At 36.4% G+C, this 22,342-nt stretch overlaps 2 protein-coding genes across 2 annotated transcripts; one reads left to right on the top strand and one right to left on the bottom strand.

Annotated features, from left to right (window-relative positions):
- The first annotated feature begins 11,958 nt into the window (after window positions 1-11,958).
- Window positions 11,959-14,386, top strand: six3b (SIX homeobox 3b). The gene is given in 8 exon segments (XM_056469804.1): window positions 11,959-11,990; window positions 11,992-12,073; window positions 12,075-12,143; window positions 12,146-12,274; window positions 12,277-12,327; window positions 12,330-12,368; window positions 12,370-12,653; window positions 13,575-14,386. Coding segments are annotated over 8 exon segments (876 nt in total). The 3' UTR covers window positions 13,765-14,386.
- Window positions 14,387-19,492: 5,106 nt separating this feature from the next.
- Window positions 19,493-21,533, bottom strand: six2b (SIX homeobox 2b). The gene is given in 3 exon segments (XM_056469522.1): window positions 19,493-20,031; window positions 20,833-21,305; window positions 21,307-21,533. Coding segments are annotated over 3 exon segments (858 nt in total). The 5' UTR covers window positions 21,394-21,533; the 3' UTR covers window positions 19,493-19,733.
- Between the last annotated feature and the right edge of the window lie 809 nt (window positions 21,534-22,342).

Genomic DNA, 22,342 nt, shown 5'->3' on the forward strand with positions numbered 1-22,342 from the left:
TCAAACTGAGGGTCTTAAAGTAGGGACTAAATTTTCAGCATAAAACCAAAATAAATAAAAGATTACATTTGTAATATGTGGATTTTTAGTGAAGACTTATTGAAGGTCACGAGATTAATCACTATTATTTTATTACACTGAGTACGTTTACATGGACACCAATAATCCAATTTTAATACGATTAAGACAATACTCTCATTAAGAGTGTACCATGGAAACAGCGATTTTTGATTAATTTAATCTGATTAAGGTCAAAATCGAACTAAACAAGAATCTAATGAAGACATGTGGAGTATACCGATTTTAGTCGCATTTTTGAAGTGCAGTACAGACATGTAAACACCTTACTCAAACTATTAGCATTGTGTAGGACTTTTTGCTGCATTTTGCGACAGAATAGTCTATACATACATGGCTGTTTGACACTATTCTCTGCACCTACCGAGTCAGTGAAGGATCACAGACACTTGCATCACGAATTGCTGAGTTTTTGTTTCCCCATATGGCTTGCGGTATAAAATTTCATTAAACAACACAGTTGTTCATACTTCCAGCAGCTCATACTTGCATCCAATATCTCGTTTGTCATGGAGGGCATGAAGGAAATATCCCTGAATGAAAGTGCCAAACTGCAGTTAAAGTCCACAAATTAAAAATGACACACCCAAAATTACATGAAAATGTGGATAGCGTGGTGACGCGGTGATGTTAATAGAATTATGTGCTGTAACATGTACAACAGGATTATGAAAGGAACGTTCAAAAGCAACTCATGTAAACACCTTAATCATATTATTGTCTAATTCAGATTAAGGTAAATAATTTGATTACTGATGTCCATGTAAACGCAGTGAGTGACAGCTGGGTTGCACACAATGCCTTTATGTTGTACAAACAAAGTGGATTAACATAAAACAATTAGGTTGTTTAAAAAAAAACAAGAATCGTGTTGATTTAGGTCATTATAAATAAGTAGTTTAAACAACCAGCAAAGCTAATTTTTTGAGTGAAGTTCTAAGAAAAAGAAATTACAATGTGTATGAACAGTGTAGTTTAACATATTCACAGGGTGCAAATTATTGTAGTTATTTAGTAGAACTATATACTGTATATCACTGTTAGTAATGTTAGGGTCCCAACAAATTGTATTTTTTCTTGAAAGAATTTACTTAAGCTCACCAAGGCTGGTTATTTTTACATTTAAAAATAGTATTATTGTGGAAATATTGCTCTACTTTAAAATAACCTTATTATTATGATTATTTAGGGTCACACTTTATTTTGGTCCGTTTGTTGAATTTAAGTTACATTGCACCTACATGCCAACTAATTCTCATTAGATTATAAGTAGACTGTTTGGTTGGGGTTAGGGTAAGGATTATTGTAAGTTGACATGTACTTGCAAAGTTTTTTATAGTCAATTTTCATGGCTAAACAAATTTCTTTTGCAGCCATTACCCAAGTCTTCAGTGACACATCATACTTACAGATACAAATAATACTAATTTACTTTAAGTAAGTTACTGTTTTTTTATGTGCAAAAACACAGGGTAATGTGACGTGAGATGCTGACAACAGAGGTTCCGTTTATTAGCAAGATAGTCAGGCAAGCAACGATCAACACAGGGACAAACAGTTGTATACAAGGAATCCAGAGACGTGGTCAAAACAAAGTCGAATAGTCAGTACAGGCAGGCAGCAGGCATCATACAAACAAAACAACAAAGAAAAGGTCTGGCAAGGCAACCACATCATAATGTTCACAAAACGTATAATAGGACTCAGCAACGGTGTGGTGTTTGAGAGGTTTATAAATGGTCTGTGTAATTAGTCCTGAACAGCTACAGCTGTGTCTGTTTGCAATCATGGGGATCTAGGCCAGGTGTGTGAGTGGTGCATGACTTGATATGTAGTTTTTTTGCTGGCAGATTTGTAGTTCTTTAGTGATCTGCTTGGGCTTGCAGTTTATTTGAACCTTATAAATAAATAAATGATGTGACTTTTTAATAAAAGAAATTGCATCCCTGCTGAATAAAAGTGATCATTAAGTAAGAATTTAAAAAAATATTTAAAAAAATAAAATAAAAACATAAAACCTGGGTTGAATAAATAAATAAATAAATACATCCTCATGCATCTCTGACCATTGTTATCTCAGCATAATTTATATAATGCATAAGTCTTTGTGACAATAAGTCAGAATTGTGTGACTCTCATTATAGCTTGACCTTTGGTGGCTTCAGTGCTGCATTTTGACAAAAGAAAAGAATAAGCCTGTCAAACATGTTAAGTGGAAGATCAGAGAAATATTTAACAGAGAGGCCTCCGTATACATAAGTGAAAAGCCTTAATGATTATGTTAGCATTCCATATTCCATATTGATCAACACAGCATGCCTGGATCTGAAGATGAGGGGCTAAACACCCACAATCTCCACCCCAGGCTGTGTATATCGCAGGCCCCTTTTGTCCTGACTCGGCAGGCTCTAGTCTCGCTTCTGCTTGTCCTCAGAGACCCCACAAAGAGGAATCAGAAGGATTACTCTCTACGCTGTTAATCGGACAAGACTCTATCAAGAGCTCCTCAAACAGACTACATGCTAAAAGTGCTGGCTTGTTTTAATCCAGATTTGTGTCAAATGTGAACAGACCAAACCTAAATGGACAATTTTAACTCGGTGTCCATATTTTATCTGAATTTGGCTTGTAACAACTTAGCGTTTTTCTTTATTTCGATAGCAGTTAACTAAAAAAAATGTTGTTTGATTTGTCAACGATCATGAAAACGTTTTGTTCTCTGGAAGTTCAAAATGATTGTTGTTCTTGTGTTTTTTTACATTAATTATTTCATTTTAATTATTTGAAACCAATAATGTTTGTAATGAAAATGTTCTGTCTTAAGGGGTGGCATGGTGGCTTAGTGGTTAGCACTGTTGCCTCACAGTAAGAAGGTCGCTGGTTCGAGCCCTGTTTCTGTGTAGACATGCAGTACAGGCGAATTGGGTAAACAAAACTGGCCGTAGCGTATCGTATGAGTGTGCATGAATGTGTGAGTGTATGGGTCCTTTCACAATACTGGGTTGGCAGCTAGAAGCGCATCCACTATGTAAAACATAATGCTGGAAAAGTTGGTGGTTCATTTCGCTGTGGCGACCACTAAGCCGGACTAAGCTGAAGGAAAAGGAATGAATGAATATTCTCCATTAACATTTTAGAAACGTTAGACAATATCCAAATGCAATCTTTATCCATGAATTAATTTTTAGTATGAATTATTTTTTTGTAGACAAATATTTTTTGTTTAAATGGGACAGAATGTATTTAATATGCATTTTATTTCATTTTTATTGTGTATTTGAGGCCTGAAAGTGTATGTTAATGATAAACTGTGTTATCATCTAAACAAGGGGTTTCCAACTTTGAGCCTTGACCCCCAAAATAACAATTCTGTGACTTGTGACCCCCCTATGCTCGGAGGTGGCTTATAAATATACAAGTGTTGCACACAATGGTGCACACACACCAATAGGCCTATATAAACACAAGCATACTGACAACACATAAAAAGTGCAACAGTCTAAACACACATGTTATTATTATTATTATTTTGACATTTATTCATCTGTTTAATTTAATATTAACCTCATCTAATGAGACTGGTGGGCACAATGTTTACTGCACAAGACCATTTTTGGTTTAATTTTGAAGATTGCCACTTGAAGCCTCTCTCTTCAGTTGTTGTATGATTTTTTAAATAGATAAAAACATTATTTTCAATGTACATGAGTGCTGTAAAGGTGTCAAAGTTAACCATGTTGCTGTAAATCAATCTGCTGCATGTATATAATAAAATTAAATATTACAATTAATATAAAGTAGGCGACGCAATGGCTCAGTGGTTAGTACTGTCACCTCACAGCAAGAAGGGTCGCTGGTTCGAGTCCTGGCAGGGCCAGTTTGGCATTTCTGTGTGGAGTTGCCTGTTCTCCTCGTGTTTTGCATGAGTTTCCTCCAGTTTCCCTCCACAGTCCCAAAGACATGCGCTATAGGTCAGGTGAAATTAAATAAACTAAATTGTCCATTGTATGTGTGTGGAAGAGTGTGTGTGTGGATGTGTCCCAGTACTGGGTGGCAGCTGGTAGGAGCTTAGTCCGCTGTGTAAAAATATGCTGGATAGTGGCCCGGCTCATTACGCTGTTGCAACCCCTGATAAGTAAGGGAATAAGCCAAAAGGAAAATGATGAATATAATGGTAAACACTCCAGGGGTGCATGTTGTTGTTTTTTTATGTAAATAGTAACTACATTTTTTATCTTCTGTAGGTTATAGATAAATATTGTATTTCTAATAGTTTGATAAGTTTATTTGATTTTTTTTTTAAATCAACCACGCACCCCCCCACCCCACATTGTCCAGCAACCCCAGTCCCCCCCCCTCAGGAGGTCCAGACCCCATGAAACTTGTTTATATGTATACACATTTAAATACTTGATTAACCAACAAAAACAATGGCAAAACAGTAATCTGTTGAGGATGTGCATAGATATTTACATTAGATATCGCCTACACTGTTGTTGTCTATTGGAAAGAATGCCTCACAGAAGCCGCCATTTTAGTACACGGTATTAGCGCTCCTTTGAAATGAATGTTGTGACCAAGGTGTAGTGGAGGACTGGCCCATATGGAGCCATAAGATATGTAAACATATATACCATATATCTATGATTGGGAGTTTTCACAGTGGTCAGTATGCAAATATTTTTTCAATTTACAAATTACGTAATTTATAATTTGACATCACTTTTCTACATCAATGAATAAGTGACCGCACGTGCATTGCCGAGAAAGAGCATTTGTTTGTGTATGGAATGGTATTATCTCCCTCCCTGTTAAATTTGATCTAATCCATGTCCTGAAACACAGCCCCTCTCCTGCTTTCACTTCTCATTCTAACAGAGCGAGCGATTCGTTTGTGAATCAATCTCCGTTATGAATAATTTGTTTGAACCATCAATATCTCTACGTCTTAATGTGCATATCCACCTTTCTGATCTCATACAACATTTGTAATGTTCAATAATTTAGGGTGGAAAGTATGCACATTGAGGCGCAGGCACTAATATGTTATCAGGGCACCCGAGTTACTTCAAAAACTAACCGTTACTTCATTTAGCCTTTCTGGCACCGCAGCATCTTGTTGTCATATTTCATTACATTGTTTGCTGATTTTATTCAACAAAACTAGCATAAGCCTAGAATTTAGTGCGAGTTGGTGCTACTTTGCCTTATGGTCAATGCAGTAAGTGACAATATTATCATCAACAACGTGACATATAGTTCGTAACAAACAAAAACATAAAAAAAATCAATTTTACCTATGAAATGTTATGCCTTAATGCTTGTTTTCTTGTTTGCTTGTTACTACACTCATACGCAGCGCAAAAGTCCAGCATCTTCAGATTGCCTTTAGTCTTGAGGTGCGGTTGATTGACTTTTATTCTGGGAGCACTATACCAAATGGCAGTGCTTCGTGACGCTTAGTGTTTCTTAACAAAATTAAAATGGCAAAACTTCTAGCCTGGCATGCATAAAACATAATTTTAGTGTAGTGTAGTGTTGTCATCTGTATGCAAAATATTTCAAAGATTTCCATTTATCCATACAACATTTCCAGAAAGCATACCCTTACTTTCTGGGCTTGACATCATGACTGCAGAACACAATGTTCCAGTAATGTTTGTTCATAACTTTCACGAAACCTTCCAGAACGTTAACCAAAAGTCACATCCAATATTAGCTCAATATAAGTCTTTACATTTGTGCTCCTGTCTTGCAGTGAGATGCCTCATGTTGATCATTTTAAGTCTAGAACGGGTTAGAATTGGGATAGGCCCCGACCTATCATTATTTGATGCGGCCCGGGACAGGTCTTGTGGTATTGGGGAGCGTTTGTCCTCAGCTCGCCAAATCAGCTTGTCTGAAGAGTGCATTTCCATGTAGATTCAGCCTGCGGTTTCCCTCAGCTCTCCATGCACCGGCCTCCTAGACCCAAGCCAACCGCCCTTGTGTCGTCTCCAGGCTTCTTCAGAAATACACGTTGACTGAACGCTAGCGTCGGGCATTTCAATACATATTTTAACAGAGTCTGAATGCTGAGTCTGAATCAAAGAGCATCTTCCTTGACAAAGTGCACTGCGGCTGAAGTCTGACCTTTCGTGTTTTATGAGACTGAAGGGGACGTTAATCAGCTCCAATAAGATTAATTACTGGCGATTATAGGATTGAACGAGTGGTAAAGCACCACTTGGGTAAATACTTTAAAGAACACGCGCGTGTGTCATTTGATTACAAGAAGCAAAACGTGCGGATATGAAGGGGGAGGAATCGGTAAGTGGAAGGAGGGGGCCCGAGCTTTCAAGAAATCACGCAGAGGGACTGCCTGTCGCGGTGGAATTGAATGTTTTTTGCCGTTTAGCGACATCTGTTTAGCATTTAATTTCGCATGTGACACTTAATGAGCCCAGCCCTGGCTCTGATCTCTCGGTGTTAGCTGAATTGAGAATTTAATTGCGTTCGTCCTCTCTCGCTCTCTTAGCTTCCTGTATGGGGTCTCGCACACAGCAAACATGCTTTTTAACTTTCTTGTTTAAGTCTTCATGCGACCTCTTGTGGAGTAGTGCTTGTCAAGAAAGCGAAGGCTGACGCTTTCTGTCCATCTCTGTGTATTAGCAGGCATGCTGTTTTTCCACCTGTGGAGTGGTTTATGAGTTCACCTCGATATGGATCCAGAATGTGAAAAAAAAACATAGAGATATTCACTTGGCTATTTAATCGAGAAGACAGTGAATGTCATTGGATTTGCTTGGTGAAACAGCTGGAGGGCTGTTTGAAATATTGTCCATTATTAAAGTCATCATGTAAACATCTCATCTTTAATCATGATGTGAATGGATTTAGAGCTTTGCGCAATATGGCATCTGCTACCAGCATAAATTGGCAATTAACACCAGTTAAATCTCGTCCAGCTGTTTGTTTGTTTGTTCTTTTTTTTTTTTTTATGCATTTTATTTCTTGTCACATCAGTCTTGAGCTCCTGAGGTCATTCTTGACACTCAATTAGCCTCTATGTTTGCATTCCAATCGCGTACATTAATTATCCACTAGTTTTGTCTTGGCCAGTTTGGTTCTTATTCATTTTGTCCCTGCATCAGAGGCTTGTGCCTCTCTCTTTTCTTCATCTTTTTCTTTCTAAGAAATGCTCGGTCTCTGCCTCCATTATGAAAATGCAAAGGGTTTACACTCATCAAGACCTCATTACTCTCTTAGAAATGATAGGAATGATTAACTATTTCAGAGCCGATTAGAGCCAGTATCACTGAATAAAATAATATCAATATTTTATTTAAAATTAGCATTTTTGGGATTATTTCTTCATGATATATGACTTTGAGGAATATTGGAGCCTTTTTGCTCTAAATTTAACAAATAAATAAAAAGCACCATAAATATCATGAAGGTATTGTTTATCATAATATTTCAAATCTTCTAAAGCTTTGTTTAGGAACAGTAAATTTATTTAATTTTTATTTTAACACACTGTAAAAATAACTGTCAACTTTATCAAATTAAACGAGTGTAGTTAATGCAGAATTTACTGAAAAGAGTTTTGAACTCAGTGTAAAGGAAATGTGTTATTAATACCTAATTTCTTCAACTTAAAATGAAGTTCACAGTACTCATACAGATTAGTTTTTTTAACTCGAATGATTGTAGCAATCGGATTCCTCAAACGGCTTGAGTTGCTTAAACTTAATGGGTTTTTACAGTCCTCAGTTTGGTTTGAGTTCTCTTCATTATTGGGTTTTACTGTGCTCAAATTTGCTTCGTTTACTCAAATGGATTAAGTTCACAGTACTCATTAGATTCGTTTTTGAACTTAAATGGTTTGTTGCAGTTGCTTTCCTCAAATGGTTTGAGTTAACTGTAACTTTTTGGGTTTTACAGTGCAGTATTGTTGATTTGTGAACAAATCTTTCTTTTGAGTCAGATCTATATTATGAATCAACTGATTCACTTCAACAGAATGATCTAGTTATCCAGTGGTGCTCCAGCTCCAATCTACAAAATTATTGTCACAATTTACAGTTGAGTAAAGACTTTTATTCAAACGTCTGTGTGAGGACAGAATTCCTACCAAATTTAGTTTCACTATCCCTGTGCTGGTTTTAGGGTTTTTTGCTATTCTTCGAGGCTTGACAGCACCTTTTCAAAAAACCATCTTCATCAATGCTTATCCAAACTTAAAAATCAAAAGTCTACATGTTTTAAAAGGACATTAGGATAAATAAACACTTGCAAGACGCAATATTAATAATGCTCATACTGTGGTTTAGAGCAGATTTAAACATGCTATTAGGAACAGAAGTTTGGGGTGGGCAGAGGTCTACAGTAGAAAAGACTAGTATTTTTTTTTTAATTCTTTGATACAATTTAACCCAAGATGAAATTTTAATGGTCATTAATGATTAACACCTTGAAACTTACTTAGGTGACCTTCCACACATATTGTGACTAACAGCTCTTAGGAAGAGCTTTAAAGGAAATGAAAGAATTTGGAAATGAGAGAACGAGCTATAGAGAGAGACTGTGCTGCAGTGCAAGGAGAGGCAACCTTTGGGCTCTTACTCATGACTTGAGCAATAAAGATGCCTAAAGCTTCAGTTTCAGGTGTGGATAAAAAACCACACACACACACACCACACACATAGCATGACATTGCTTTTACCCAATTCAAAGAGAGATTTTAGCATGGAAAAACCTCTCGATGCACTCACAATACATCTCTTGGCAAAATCCATTGTCATATGGCCATTACTGCTATTAAAAAATTATGCTCTGAACCTTGGGCACATGGATCAAGGTAAACTGCACAGTGCCATTAAGCAGCTTGTCCCAGTGACAATACTGTTAAACACTGGTTTATGGGCCACTGTTGCAGAAAATCTCACTTCAGACAGGATGAGCTTATGTTTCTGTAAGTAGGCAGCCACAATTTACATTTGCAATAGCCCCGGCCAGGCATGTTCTGGCCAGAAAAGCATTATTAAACAAAATAAGATTATCACAGCCACTTCTGATGAGAGGTTTGGATTAATAGCTTTGATTAATAGAATAGCCTTGACAAAGGAGGATTTATTCAATATCATTTTACCCTCATTTTTTGCTAAAACACTACATGCGTGTAGCCATATGCTACATGGATCAGTGTGAGGATTAATTTGGATGAAACTGCTGTTTTATCTCCATGCTCGGTTCAAGTCTAATTTATAGTTTCTGAGAAATAAAACACATTGTTGTCTTGTCTTGTTGACTATGTTTTCTGGTGTGCTTCAGACTATAGAGGGTTTGCTGGTAAAGCAAGCAGGGCAGATCTATATATGCAATAAATATTTAAATATGAAACTGATGAATATGGTTGGCGACTGTAGACAGCTGTCCAATATAAATGATTAATTTATGCCCAGTAATGTCTTCATATTCAGCATAGCAAGGTCCATTCAAACATTCGATGGCTCCAATCATCTGCTCTGTGGGGAGAGTTAACACACTGCAGTCTTTAATTAAAATGCACGAGGTAACCAAAATATGGCATTGAAAAAAATGTCAATTTCAATACTGTATAACCCACTTTTAATTCTCTTTCACACACTGTGCATGTGCATACACGGATTTCAGTTTTTAATTTTCATAGCATCACTTAAATGACAATTACGTCAAATAAAAATCCGACGCAAAAGGTTACACTTTAACTAAGAGGTGGACTCGGTCTGTTATTAAAAAATAAATAAATCTTGCGTTTGAATGAATCGTATTAAATGTCTGGAGGTCATTTATTATTTTTGGTTTAAATGTGGATCTATTTTTGTTTAACTACTGGTGCTGATCAACGCGAACGATTGAATGATTTCTCCCAGAGTCAGAGGCTGGAAACTCGGTGAATGTGAAGGGCGACTTGTTGAATGCTATACTGTCTGGACACCTTCACAGAGGGATCAAATGCGACAATTACGCGCCAACGAAACTAATTTTATGAAGAACAACTTCACATGTCAAATATCGTGTTTGTTTTGCAATTCTCTTGCTGATTTGTAAGTGTAGTTGAGCCAACCCACCTCGTTAAAGCTGCTCTAAGCTTCGCCGTGGATTATTAAGACTTCTCCAGCGACTAGAATCCAAAAGTAATCGCAGATTAATGTGTATCCTGTATCTGCAACTTTAATAAATGGTTTTGAGTGTAGACCTAATGAGTTTGTCTAACACTAGGTGATTTGGATGTGACTGTCCACTTGGCCGTATCATGTCGAGGTCATTTCAGATTCAGATGTTTAAGTTGTCTGTAAGTCATAACGCTTTAATTATACATTATATTATCCTGATAAAAATGTACTAAAGAAACTGTTGATGTATTTTATTTCAGGTCATTATTTATTAAAAGCTCTACTCAGTATTGCTGAATTACTATAAAAATAAATCCCTAGATTTTCGGTTTATTCTGAGCTTACCAAACGCGCTCCTTTAAGTGTTTTGGTTGATTTTTGTGCTCAATTCTTGGTAAATAAAGGTTCATATTTGCAGTGAAACACGATATTCAGCCAATTAACTAATCCTGATGAACAAAGACGGTCTCGTTACTTGTCTACGGGGCGTGAGATTAGTGCTTTGTGTTTGCAGTTATTATTATGCCAACACTAGTAGAAAAGATAAGTTAAATCTTGCCTTGGAGCAATGCCGTTTTTAAAACCGCTCAAAATGCATAATATTAAAGCGACTTTTTCTTTTCTTTTTTGTATTAAACAAATACCCATTAATCACTAATGATAAATCATTAGACATCAGCACCTTTCAACTGTACACATTAATCTTTAATGTAAGACAGTAGTGGTGTGCCCACTGGAGAGAAGGCCATTAAGAGCGCTAAGCCCCAGGATAACAGACAATTAGGCCAAGTGAATTAACTTGTTTGTGGCATTAATTACACGCTTGGTGCAAACAAAAAGCCTTGTGAAAGAATGTTATTTGACTCAGGCCTAACAAGGACCGATCTTGTTTCCTACTGACATTTTATCTCGCCTTTTAAACTGAGGTAAAAAAAAAAACTGATAATAATTACGCCGAATACGCATTATGTTGGCAGACTAAAACGCGTAGCCTATCTAAACGTTTATGTAACAGATTGGACAAGAATACTAGATGTTTCATGTAAACAATATTGATTTATATATTTTTGTTATAAATGTGAATATAAGCCTACTATAAATTTAAAACTATGTGTTTTTATGGATAAATTGATTCTTATTTAGAATGAAAATATTCGTACAATTATTCTTATCATAATATATTTTTAAATCGCGGTCATGTGCAAATAAAACTGCATTTGCACAAACAACTGCCTATTTTTCACATTTAATTAAACAGTTATCTCACTCTATATATTTGGTTAACAGTTAAACGATGTGTTATTATTGTGTGGACTAGCGCTCAAACTTTCACACCCACTCGAGAAAGCAAATTCGCAGAAATACAGCAAAATTCCATTTATTAATCCTCCTACCGTCGAGCGAACTGGCGCACCATTCGCCTGCTTGAAAACATCCCGCAGTGAGTGGCCAGTTCTGATTGGAGCGACGATAAAACCCTGCGCGCGAAGCAAATGTGTGGAAAGGCAGCGCGCACTGGCTAATGACGGGCAAGCTTGACAGTGATTGGCAGGGCTGCCATGACAACCACAGCACGACACCAGGAAGACCAATAGAAAAAGCGAAACAAAATGTTCACCGTTGCACTCCAAGTTGATTAAGGGTAGATATTACGCGCTCGGTGGCACTGCGGCGATAGCAGCGCAACACGACGTCGGGTTTTCCGTCTTTCCCCGTCTGTTTGTCTCTGTCCGGCGACTCCATGGTTTTCAGGTCTCCTTTAGAAGCTTTATCCCTCACATCTTTTCCTGCCCAATTTCGCGGATTCGCCCTCTGCTTCTGGCGGGCAGCATTCCCAGAGCGAGGTCCCGGAGGACTTACCGATGTGTTCAGCTGCCCACCCTAAACTTCTCGGCGGAACAGGTGGCCAGCGTGTGCGAGACAGCTGGAGGAAAACCGGGGACATCGAGAGGCTCGGACGTTTCCTTTGGTCGTTGCCCGTGGCACCCGGAGCCTGCGATGCCATCAACAAGCACGAGTCTATCCAGCGAGCCCGAGCGGTGGTCGCGTATCACAACGGGGAAGCTTCCGTGAATTATACCACATCCTGGAAACCCCAAGGTTCACCAAATAGACTCTCATGGAAAGCTGCAAGCGATGTGGCTCGAAGCGCAACTACCAAGAAGCAGAGAAGCGGCGCGGGCCGTCCCCTAGGACCGTTGATAAATACGGGTCCGCAAGAAGTTCCCTTGCCACGGACCATCGGGATGGCGAACAGAAGACCACTGTTTCAAGAACGAACTCGCGTTTGTTGAGGGAGTGGTACCTACAGGACCCTTACCCCAATCCAAGCAAGAAAAGGGAACTGGCACAAGCCACTGGACTGACTCCCACTCAAGTGGGCAATTGGTTTAAAAATCGAAGACAGAGAGACAGGGCGGCAGCTGCAAAAAACAGGTCAGTTTAATTCATGACTTGAATTTAAATCAGGGAGGAAATAAAATAAATACTTTTATAGATATCAATGCAATCTTTAAATACAAATTGTGTATTATTATTGTGCATGAATTTTGTGGAAAAAACATTGAATATTGTTAGTTATTTATTTCAATCAACAAAAGCAGCTGTTTATTTGTTTGTTTGTTTGTTTGTTTGTTTGTTTGGAAGAGCAATCATATCTGACACTTAATTGTTAAAGCTTTGAACACGTTTTGTTACTGGCGTTTTTAATATAAAATTAAAAACAATAATGAAAAACAGATATTTAAGCAGCAACAAAAAATTATTTTAGGTAATGGTATTTGGAGCAGTAGTTTTTGTTATGCTTTACATATACATATACATATACATCTTTACATATGCATGGAGATATCAAACATTAATATAATTTAAATAAATAATTTAAATGTTAAATATAAATATAATACAAGCATTGGAGTAGACTACTATATATATATATATATATATATAATAATATATATATATATATATATATATATATATATATATATTACATTATTTTTTTCTAAGAAAACCGACAATACTACGACAAACGTAATGTTTATTTGAATGAAATTAAATGTTTTAAAGTGTGTAAATGTTTTTGTTCTCAAATAACAAAAATTTAAATATATTTCGATGAAGAGAAAATATAAGTTTATAAAATATATAGACTAACGCTTGAATCATTTTTATCATTGGCTTTAGCTAGTAACCCAACTACATTTTTTACTCATCTAATTTAACCTATTTTTCAGCTCTATTAATATTAAAGTCACTGTAACCCATCGAGCTCAAAGAATAGGCTACTTTTATCAAGTCTGTTTAAATAAATACCACATTGCATAATAACTCTTGTTTCCAAATTCTTGTTTTTAGGCTTCAGCATCACGGACTGGGTCAAAGCAGTCTGCGGTCCATGTCAGAATCGGGCTGCACACCGCACAGCTCGGCGGAATCCCCGTGCGCGGCCGCCAGCCCCACGACCAGCGTCTCCAGTATGAATGAACGAGGCGACGGTGGGACAATTCTCTCAGTTACAGACAGTGACTCTGATTTCGATGTATGATGCACCGTCGGACAAACATAAAACATTTTTTTTGCCCAGAGAAAAATGAACTTGTGAGAAAATGTGGGCAACATGGGGGCCGGCCATTTTGCCAGCTTGTGTTCGACAAAAGGAGAAAAGCATGCTGTTTTTCCAGCGCTTCAACGGACTGACGCCCTTTTCTTTCATTTCCAAGGCCTATACACGACCATTTTGCATGTTCATTTGTGAATATTTTGCATTTTTAAAAGGCATTTATGAAGTGGAGTCCGAAAAAGTAGAACTCGATGCTCGATGAAATGAGTGAAGTAAAGCGGAGAGGCAATTTTGTTATTTTGTGTTTATCAGACAATCGTTGAAGTCCAAAAGCACCTTTATTCCCCCTCGTCTTTTACTCGACTGGAGATGTTCATACTAATTTTATCTCAAGATTTATATTGAATTGTCCATGTCTGATTCAAAGTTTTCCTTAGGTCTAGGCTTGTCTAGATATGCTTGTATATGGTATCGCAATTACGCCACTCTCTTTCCTGCAAATTTCTTTATGTTGTGTCCATAAAGCGTGAGTAACTGTCTGTTAAGTGCTTGGAGATTTTAAGTGTCTATTCATTCTGCTCGTTTTTATACTGTAAATGGGTTAATGGCGCTGAAAACACAGTGTTATGGGTCACTTTTATGCAAATAAATATAATTTAATATAACGACTATCAGAGTATTATTTGTTTCTTTAATGACTTGGCATTGAGCAATTTGTCAGAAAAAATACAGGGGACAATATTTGTTATTAATAATTTCTTGTTCATTTTTATTTTCATTGAGTGATTTAATCCTTTGTCAGTCTACTAAGCAAGAACAGAATTTAAGTAAAAAAAAGCCAAAAAGCCTGTAAGTTTTGTTTTTATTCTTTCTTTTGTTTCTTTAAATCTTAACAATTCACCTAAATGTATTACTATTAGCCAGTCTTTATATGATTATATAATAATAATAATAATAATTATTATTATTATTATTATTATTATTATCATCATCGACGTCTTGCTCATTGACGCAAACGTGTTTTACAATAATACTAGGCTATTTTAATTTCCTAAGTTTTTTGTTCTTGCAGCATTCATGCTTGTTCTTATTTAATTTTGCGAATTAGCTAATTAAAACAGTTTTAAGTATTTGTTAAAATAGCCTACTTCTAACAAAACGCAAAAACATGCGCAGAACAATAATGCAAACAACAACAATTGTCTGTAATTTACAGCTGGTTTATTTAGGCTGTTGTTAAAATCAATCAATAAACGAACAAACGGGGAAAATTAATACATGAATCCACCGTTAACAGTATGGAGTCAAAATAAAAAAACAAAATACAAATAATCAAATCTTTTCACCTTAAATCAGCTGGACATTTTTTTACATTTCAAAAAAAAAAAAAAAAAAACACAAGTAACAAAAATTTGGGTGTTGGCATTTTAGCCTATTCACGGCGTGTTTAACTTAAGATTAAATAATAATATAAAAAAAACTTAAGCCGCAGAATGGAAACGCATTACTTACACCATAATCTCAAGATTTTAAACGCCATTTATCTGCATAAAGTCTTCACTTTTTCTACCACAAGGCTAAATAAAAAGCGGATGGTTTGTTTGTATGTTTAATAGCATTCCATATAAGAGAACGAGTGTGTCGTTTACTGTGAGAGGATTCCTGTTCCCTCTTCTCCCCTTTGATTTGAGCGCTTAACTGAGCACAACTTTTTATTCGTGTTTATTCACGCGGCAGTTCCCCTTGACCTGAATTCATTGTGCTGCATGCAGCGACGCTATAAAATAATCTAAACGCAACGCACCTCTTAAGAACACCACAAGTGCAGTTTTGTGTAATTTCAAGGTTGCACTTTTTAAGTAAACGTAACATGTTAATAATAGTGATGTAAAGTTAGTGAAATAAACTATGCGTAATTGTTCCATTAATAGGCTACCCGATTCAAGTGTTTGCCTCAATTTGATTTATGCTCTACATTATTTCGTGAATTAATAAATAGATCAATTTAAAAAAAATGTTGGCAATTCGATTACGCACAGCATCCGTGTAAACGCGTTTCCAAACATCCTTTCAGTACCCACCCAAATCTTAAACTCCCCAAAAGAAGCTGCGTTCGCCTGAGGAAACAACAACAATACTCCGATCAAGCGACTTCCGTTTAGATCAATATCGAACGGTAAGACAAGTATCGGACAAAACACAAGAGGTCTGTGTCATTATCACTTAGTAGAGATTTGCATAGAAGCTAATACAAGACGTTATCACTAAAAATTGGCCTGCTTAGGGTGTTTGTCTTAAAATCTCTTTAAAATTAGATGACCCTTGGCTAAATGTGACGAGGCACCAAAAGAACAATAGGAACTTCTACAAATAAAGACGGAAAAACAAAATTTAAAACCATATTTTATCCTTCGCATACCTGAATGATTGGGTGTAAGCTGTTTGACCTGACGTTTTTAGGCTTCTTTAGAACCGAATCGCGGACTCCAGGCAAAGCTAGTCGGCGATAAGCAAATTGATACTCAAAAAAATAATATAACAATTACATATTGACAACATGTTTTTGACAAATTTACATTTTCTCGACGCACCTTTGTTTTGTGTCATAATACCCTTTGGTTTAGATGCTTGGCCACTTTTCAATTCAGGCCAAACGCGTGCTGCAGCTGTGACGCTTACATGGCTGATATTCAGACTGTTAAAACTGTTACATAAAGCATTTATATTATTTATATACAATAGAACAAAAAAGTTTTATTGAACTGTTTTTTTTTGTTTGTTTGTTTGTTTTTTAATACTTTTTATGTCTTTTTTGGACTTTTAAATCAATATATAGAGATAGATGATATATGGCATGAACTTTTCATGAACGCTTTTACTTCCTATTCATGTCCTTATGTCGCCATCATGTGGTAAACATTAGAGAAGACAAGCTTAGTATAAAACAAGCAGTGCATAGCTGATTAAATGTAATCTGGATTTTGTAATCTGATTGAAAGATGTAATACTTTTATATACAATAATTTTACATACAATATAATTAGATAATACTGTTTTAAAATAGGCTACTCATTATCAGATTACCGTTATGTTTTATGGGTTGCATTACAATTTATTAATACAATGACACTGAAATACTAATAATTAATTGATTATCTTTTTTCTTTATTTTATTTAGCTAAAATATTTTACTGTTCATTCATTAATTCATTCATTTTCTTTTCAGCTTAGTTTATTTATTAATCTGGGGTCGCCAGTGGAATGAACCGTCAACTCATCCAGCATATTTTTTATGCAGCGGATGCTCTTCCAGCCACAACCCAACACTGGGAAACATGTAAATATTATATAAATAAATTTTTGATTCATTCTGCTTATTTTTTGGGACACAATCCCAACTCAGTCAGTTGCATCATGTGTGAACCTTTAATATATTATTGCTGTATTCACAGTCATTAAAGTAACTTAATTTAATGCATGGATTCCACAAAGTTTTATTCCCAGACGATTTTCACAGTATTTACCATGATATCTCATTTAAAAAATACAGCCTGTTTTTTTTTTTCAATATTTATAGTGCCTTATTATAAGATATAGGGTTTTTTATCATTGTGTAGCAGTTATTTTACAATTGTATCAATTATAATGTGATAATGATGTGATAATCCCTTAAGAAAGATCAGTCAGAAATATAATGAGAGGAAATTTGTGAAACTGTTAAATCAATAAAGCCTTGAAAAAATGAAATGCACAATTTGTAATGGTAGAGCCTTAAAAATATTTAAGTTTAATGCGTTTAGTTTTACTTAAATTCACAGAAAAAATAAACATTTAAATCTTATTTCATCTGATTTACACTTCTGCCATCTTAATAGTTATAATTCATCACTAAAAAATTGATATTCTGACAGGATGATTGGGCCTGGTGCTTTCGAAAGTGCAAGTGTGGCCGGCAGGGGGTGCTTATTCTCCACTTTCATATTGACCATCCCGGAAAGCCTGCTTTTAAGTCATACTCATTTATAGCCTACAGTATAAGCAGTTCATTACGCGGCGGTGGCAGTGCAAATTTTCAGGTTATTTTAACTCGGAGGGAATTCGGTTGGGGAGCTTACGTCTTTTTATATAAAGGTATAGATTAGCTAATAGAATTGTGTTTCAATCAGAATTTGCAATTTGTTTGCAAATATTTTTGGCTAATATTTTTTTAAATGCGCATACATTCACTTGTCAAAAACGCAGATCGTTTGTCTCGTAGCATGCCATCAAGTCAATAACACATTTTTAATTAGAATAGATACAATTGAGCGAGACATTCGATTAGGCAGTACGTTCAGTACTGTTTGTTGAACATTTTCGATCCTGTCATTAGTAGCAGCTATTCAATATTTCCCTAGCTACAGCTACTTAAGTCTTACCTTCATCTTTCAATGTTGGAATTCGCACCCTTTAATTGGAATTCCCGCATAATTCGATTGGCCATATTTGCCATTTTTATTCTAGCAGGCCGTACTAAAAATATTACTTTGAAATCTTTTTGCCATTCAAAGAACATAGCGCTGCTGTGTAATGGGATGCAACTTTAACAATTTTTTAATCATTCGTTTTCCTTCGGCTTAGTCCCTTTATTCATCAGGGGTCGCCACGGCGGAATGGATATGCATATAGACTAGGTTATGTTTTACACAGCGGATGCCCTTTTAGCTGCAACCCAGTACTGGGAATCATCCATACACACCCATTATTTCACACATATACACTACACGGCCAATTTTGTTTATTCAATTCACCTATAGTGCATGTCTTTGGACTGTGGGGGAAACCGGAGCACCCGGAGGAAACCCACGCGAACACGGGGAGAACATGCACACACAGAAATGCCAACTAGCCCAGCCGGGACTTGAACCAGCGACCTTCTTGCTGTGCAAACCACTGAGCCACCGTGTCGCCCCTTTAACAATTTTTGAGGATGATAATTCGGTTATTTCTATTTTTGGGGGTGGACTTACCCCTCAATGCTACCTCAATGTTAAAAATTACTTTAAAATGAGGAAACTTCAGGTATGTTTAATAATGACATATCACCAATAGGTGGCAGTATAGGTTCATAAATTTGACCAAAACACAAGTCAAAAACAATGTAACAAAACATTTAAAAGTAAAAATAAATAAAAACAGAATAAAATGAAATCTAAATCTATGTTTATGTTAAACAATATTTAAAATGTTTTGGTTTAATTGCTGCCTCTTTATCTACAATCACAGCTGTTCTAAGGTTACAATCTGTAGTGATACGTTAATTGCGCTATTGCTAATCACCCGTGCTGAATTTAATTGCTGATGAAAAATGCATGAGGAACTCATATGGTTATGTAGTATGGCAAACTATTGTGACAAGTTGTACGAATATTTATGAAAACATTTTTGACACATGGAAAACTTATTTTAAATTTAACATAAACAGTCATTATTTAACAAGAGTATTTGCAAACAAAAATAAAAGTGGTTTAGGTCTAGACCTAAACACGCAAGCGTCGTGTAAAATTAAAAATCCAAATAACCACAGTATTTTCCTCTACGACTTTACTTCCTTAATATTTAAAATACGTTTTAAGCATATTATGATGGTGATTTATACAAATAAAATGATTAAAAAGATCCACCTATGTCATATGAACATATTATTCAAATACAACGAGACAACTCATTCTGACTTTATTAAATATATATTTATTAGTTAATTTTATAGCTAAACATATCAAAACTATCGCATGATTAGGCTAAAATGTTACAGTAATAGTTGATAACATCGTTCTTCACGTAGGCCCGTCATCTGGGACTGTAGTTTTGGAGAATTGTTTGGCTAATGTCCTCTAAACTTGAATAATAACATTTTTGGTATATGCTAACGAAGATAGTAATTGGGTTGGAAAGTCAAATGTTTCTTTCATTCCTTATGATCCAAGTTCCACCAGGCTGGCCGTCATGGGGTTGAGAAGGCCGTCGTGCATGGAGAAGTGGTGGTGGCTCTGAGTGTCGCTGATGGAGGCGCTGGGCCCGGGAGGAGGAGCGAAGCTGTGCAGTGGTGGCAGACCTGAACTGGAGGGCATGAGGATCGCTGGACTCATGGAGGTATGATCCGGGGTCCCCGCGGGGGATTTGTCATCATCTGAACTTTCACATAGAGATTTGTTTTCGTTCACGTGAGAGGTCAGTGGGTTGTGGCCGTTAGGATTTGCACCGTCGTTTTCCCTGTTGGAGCACATCATTCAAATTCATTAGCACGCGTGCAAAAGCAACAAACAAAGCTTAAAATTGCTAGTGCAAACAGCTGGGCCATGCATAACTAAATATACCAAATAAAAGACAACTAAATATACCTAATAAAATAATGGTTACTTTTGTTTTTACCTTTAGGGTGATATTAAAAGTTTTGAGCAAATGCTTTTAAACTATTTTGTAAATGACAATCTATTTTATTGGCCTATATCTAACAGTCATATTAAAGATCTCCGACTAATGGAAAGCCTATTCCGTTTATCCGTTTTATCCGTTTATATATGTTTTGTTAAATTAATGTTGTTTTTACAAGGAAAGCACATGGATACATTTTTACACGTCGGCTATACAAGATTTTGAAGATATTCAGATGTCATATTATTGTAAATGTTGTTTTAAAAATATTTTTAAAATTTTATATAATAACCTGAAACAATGCCTTGATAATGTCACCAAATATACTATTTATAAAATGTCATGTCAATCTAAATTTAAATTTAAAATTTTGTTGTTTTAAAGAGTTTTTCTAATGTACATTTTTAAAACTATACATTAATAACCTAAACACAATTACCATAATAATGTCATCAAATGCGATTATTTTCTTAAAGCTTAATTATTTTGTTATCTATTAAAATTGTTCTATAATTATTAGATTTAAACTATAATACATATAACTTTTATTAAATGCATTAGGCATTTTTTAAATTGTATGAACATGGTAATTTTGGTGAACAATTATTGTACAGAAAAGCCTCAATAATTTTTTCCTACCTTTCTTTGGCTTCAGCGGCACGATCCCTCTGCCTTCTGTTCTTGAACCAGTTGCTGACCTGAGTCGTGGTGAGGCCCGTGGCCTCGGCCAGTTCTCTCTTCTCTCTCGGGGAAGGGTACGGGTTGTGGGTGTACCACTCTTTAAGCACACACCGGCTCTTCTCCTTAAAACAGTAGCTGGTCTCCTCTCCATCCCAAATGCTGCGAGGCAGCGGGAACTTTCTGCGCACGCGGTATTTTCCCACTGCGCCCAAAGGACGACCGCGCAATTTCTCCGCTTCAATATAGTGAGCTTTTAGCCATAGCTGTTGGAGTTTAGGGTGGTTGTGCGGAGAAAACTGGTGGCTCTCTAATACTTTGTAGAGCTCCCTGAAGTTGCCTCGGTGGAAAGCTACCACTGCTTTCGCTTTCAATACGCTCTCGTTTTTGTGAAGGTGCTCACAAGCAGGTAAGGACCACAAAAATCGTCCAAGAACGTTCGATACTCCCACCTTGCTGAAGGACCTCGCACACGCAGGCAACCTGCTCTTGGGTAAAGTCCAAAAGTTGGTGCATAGACATAGCTAAGTGCAACGATGTCCTGTGCGTATCTTATCCACTCTTAACGTTGGTTTGAAGGCGAAATCCACTTTGGAAACTCATGCAATGATTCTCCCCAACTAAAGAATTTCAGGTTTGATGTGCATTTTCCATAAAAATTGGCGATAACAAAATCATCCCAAAGTAAAAAACAAAAAAAAGGGAAAAAATCAAGCAAAATAAGCAAAACACTTGAACAAGTTTGCGTAAGTGCTCAGTTACATTAGTTGCAATATCATGACGCGCTAGTCATTTCATTCTTACGCGCTCTCGTGGTGCGCAATAGATTCTTTCCTCGACTGTCCTTAGCTATCAGCCCGCCCTCTGGATATCATATCTCTTACAGATTCGCCAATGTGTAAGGACGGCAAGCGCATCCTCATGGGGAGTCCATACGGGCAAGTGTGGAGAGAAGTTGTGGTAAGCAGAAACTGACCCTGCCTCTTGGAGATAGAGTGGCACTGGATGTCATACACCTCGGGGGAAGGAGTGCGCGCACACACTCCATAAACAGACACTGCTGTATTATAATACCAATAAAATGGAAATTAATAGCTATTCAGTGAAAGCTTCCTACTAAGGAAAGTTTTTTACCTTACATGAGCTTATTTTGAAAAACATAGTTTCATTTTACTTGTTCGTATGGCAGTGCACGACGACACACGGTTAACTATAAACAAACAAACAAACAAAAAAAAAAAACACGCAAATAAAAGCATAGAGTAAACATGGGACACGTAGAGTAAATGTTGAAATATCTTTTCAAAAGAATCACTTTATTTGTGATGGATGGCGGGCCACCGGAGGTTTGCTGGATTGATGTTTGTGACGAGAAGTCTCTGGTGTCGTGTAATCTGACGAGTTATTTTGGAATGTAACCGCGACTTCCAGCGTACTTTTTCATATGGACATTGTAATTCCTAGCATTTGG

This window comes from Danio aesculapii, chromosome 12 (genome assembly GCF_903798145.1).
Source record: "Danio aesculapii chromosome 12, fDanAes4.1, whole genome shotgun sequence".
NCBI lineage: Eukaryota > Metazoa > Chordata > Actinopteri > Cypriniformes > Danionidae > Danio > Danio aesculapii.